Raw genomic sequence first — 2,387 nt, forward strand, 5'->3', positions numbered from 1 at the left:
TGGCTTCCTGGAAGGCAAGGACCAGAAGCTGGGGGCATAGTGGCCCCATGTGCTTTGGTTCTCATAGCGGGTGAGAACGAGTCCACTCACAGACAGTTCATTATTTCTGCAGCTCTCACTTCTGGTTTTGCAACCCCCAGCTCCCAGGGCTTCCTTCCTGGTTCCCTGATCTGCATGACTGCCTTTACCCCGAGGACTGTGCATGGATCCCTAACCCTAATGGATTTTCTGATTTCTATTTTGATACCTATCCCATGGACTCTGTGGGACTTCAGTGAAACCATCTGCTCCATCTTGGAGGCTTATTAGACCACCCAGCTCTTCTAGAGAACAGAGACCCAGGGTTGGCCCTTGTCTAGTCACCTCTCTGGCTTTTCCTCACTCTGCAGTACATAGAAGTTTTTCATTTCAATAGCCAAGGAAGTTACAATTTACCTGTTAGTAAACAGAAGATGGTTTATCAACAGACTTTACCTTAATGACTACAAATGTTTACCTCCTGCTTTCCAGAATGCAAAGAAAGTCTTGGAAATGTCATAATATGTAACAAACATTTGCAACACAGATCCTTGTTCATCCTTACAAGAGACAATTGTATTCTGTCTTCTCTGACACAGGAAACATTCAGTAAGAAGCGCAGATAGGTGCACACACTTAAACACAAATGAATATGCTAATTAAAATTACAGCGGGCAGTTTATTAAAAATTTATTTCACAATCCAGCCATTTAAAATATCTTTACACCAACAAACAGAGCAGCATGATTACAAGAATTATAAGTGACTAATCTCAGAAAGAGTATATGTGTAGTTGGATGCAAATATTTTGAAGAATATTTGTACCAAATTATGGTTTTGTTAGAAGCATTTTGATTTCTCTATTTTTTACCCATAGGAAAAAAAAATTAAAACAAGTATCTTGTGTTCATTTTATGGATGGGAGGACTTCACTCACTGTAGCGTCCATGTTTGTCCGAATTACAGCTGTTTATCTTGCAAGTTTCTTTAAGATTAATTAAATGCAAATGAAACTCTGTGAATCATGGGAATACCTGCCAGACCCCTTATTAATACCTTCACTTAAAAACTCCTGTGCCAGAGAGTCATTAATTTGCTAAAAGAAAAGTGCTAAGGCAGCCCTTTGCCTACAGCAGCTTTGAGATGGCTGCCCAATTAGTTCAGTAGCATTCTGATCCTCTTTCTAGGCCCCGTGGCCCTTTGAGGACACAAGAAGGCTCGGATGATAACCTGGCAACCCAGGTAGAAACTCAGCCAAGTGTGAGTGTTTGAAGCTGCAGTTTGGCTGCCATCGTGTCGGCAGAAAGAAAGAATTCAGGCACCATGTCATCCAGTACAAAGGATAAAAACGGATTCAACCGGAAATTCAATGTGGCACCACATATGGGATACATGAGTGCGGTTATACAACAGGCCACATATTTTTTTTGAACAGTCTCCTACATGTGATGCCGAGGACATGTGTAACCATCATAACGTCTCTAGGAATCTGTATTTAATTTGAGTTGGGGTGGTGGCAGGGATTGGAGATCTGAAGCCGCCACAGGTTTGTGGCAGATGGCTCTGTGTCAGCTATGACAAGCAGCCAGGCTCGGCTTCCTCTGCAGATTTTCTTTTCTCTCTGATCAGGTAAATATGGGCACACTCTGGAAAGTTCTTCAGATTCTGCCTTAGGCTGCAAGTTTGTGACTTAGCCCCATCTGTCACAAATCTTCCCTGGGTTCTGTTGTGAGCAGAGACCTGAATTTACCATGTAGGGCTGCCCAAGAAAATGGAGCCACTTCACCCTGCAACAAGGAGGAGGAGAGATTAGAGAGCAGCGAGGAGACAAGAGACGCCTGAAAACTCATACGGCAAACTTGCCTCATCTCTCCAATGACAACCTCAAAGCCACCGAGCTCCACCACCCCAGGAAAGCCTGGCTTCTGACTGCATCTCAACTGTGAGGGGAAGCGGTTTGCACATGGGGCACTGCTGCATATATTCCTGGGTGTATGTATGCCATGGATGACTGCTCTTAGAAGTTTACCACCTGTCTTTTTACTTTTATACACAGGAGGTACACAATACGCTCAACACACAGCTTTGCCAATGTGAATTTTACCCTTAAGGAGCAAGGACACAAGATAAATGCCCTTACAAGTACATGGAATTTATAAGGTGCTTTACATTTCCAAATGGATTTTATTCATTATTTCATTATAGCACTTCCCCGGGGGAAAATGCTATTATGGCTGGGGAAAATTAAAAAAAAAGAAAAAGGAAAAAAACCTCTAGATCTACAGACGGGTAACCCATAGGCCAAGAACTTACCAATGGAGAATAACAAAATCTCAAGTAAGCTGAACTGGCCAAAGCAGAACCAAGCC

At 42.8% G+C, this 2,387-nt stretch overlaps 1 protein-coding gene across 4 annotated transcripts in view; it reads right to left on the reverse strand.

The window, feature by feature from the left end:
• Positions 1 to 693: 693 nt before the first annotated feature.
• The window catches only part of Gtdc1 (glycosyltransferase like domain containing 1), a 339,264-nt gene continuing 337,570 nt past the window's right edge, over positions 694 to 2,387 (reverse strand). For all 4 annotated transcript variants that reach the window (XM_036185478.1, XM_036185479.1, XM_036185476.1 and 1 more), the window contains one exon: positions 694 to 1,805. In XM_036185478.1, the coding sequence (XP_036041371.1) occupies positions 1,722 to 1,805 (84 nt within the window). In that variant the 3' untranslated portion in view covers positions 694 to 1,721. The remainder of the gene's footprint in view (positions 1,806 to 2,387) is intronic.

Source organism: Onychomys torridus, chromosome 4, assembly GCF_903995425.1.
Source record: "Onychomys torridus chromosome 4, mOncTor1.1, whole genome shotgun sequence".
Taxonomy (NCBI): domain Eukaryota; kingdom Metazoa; phylum Chordata; class Mammalia; order Rodentia; family Cricetidae; genus Onychomys; species Onychomys torridus.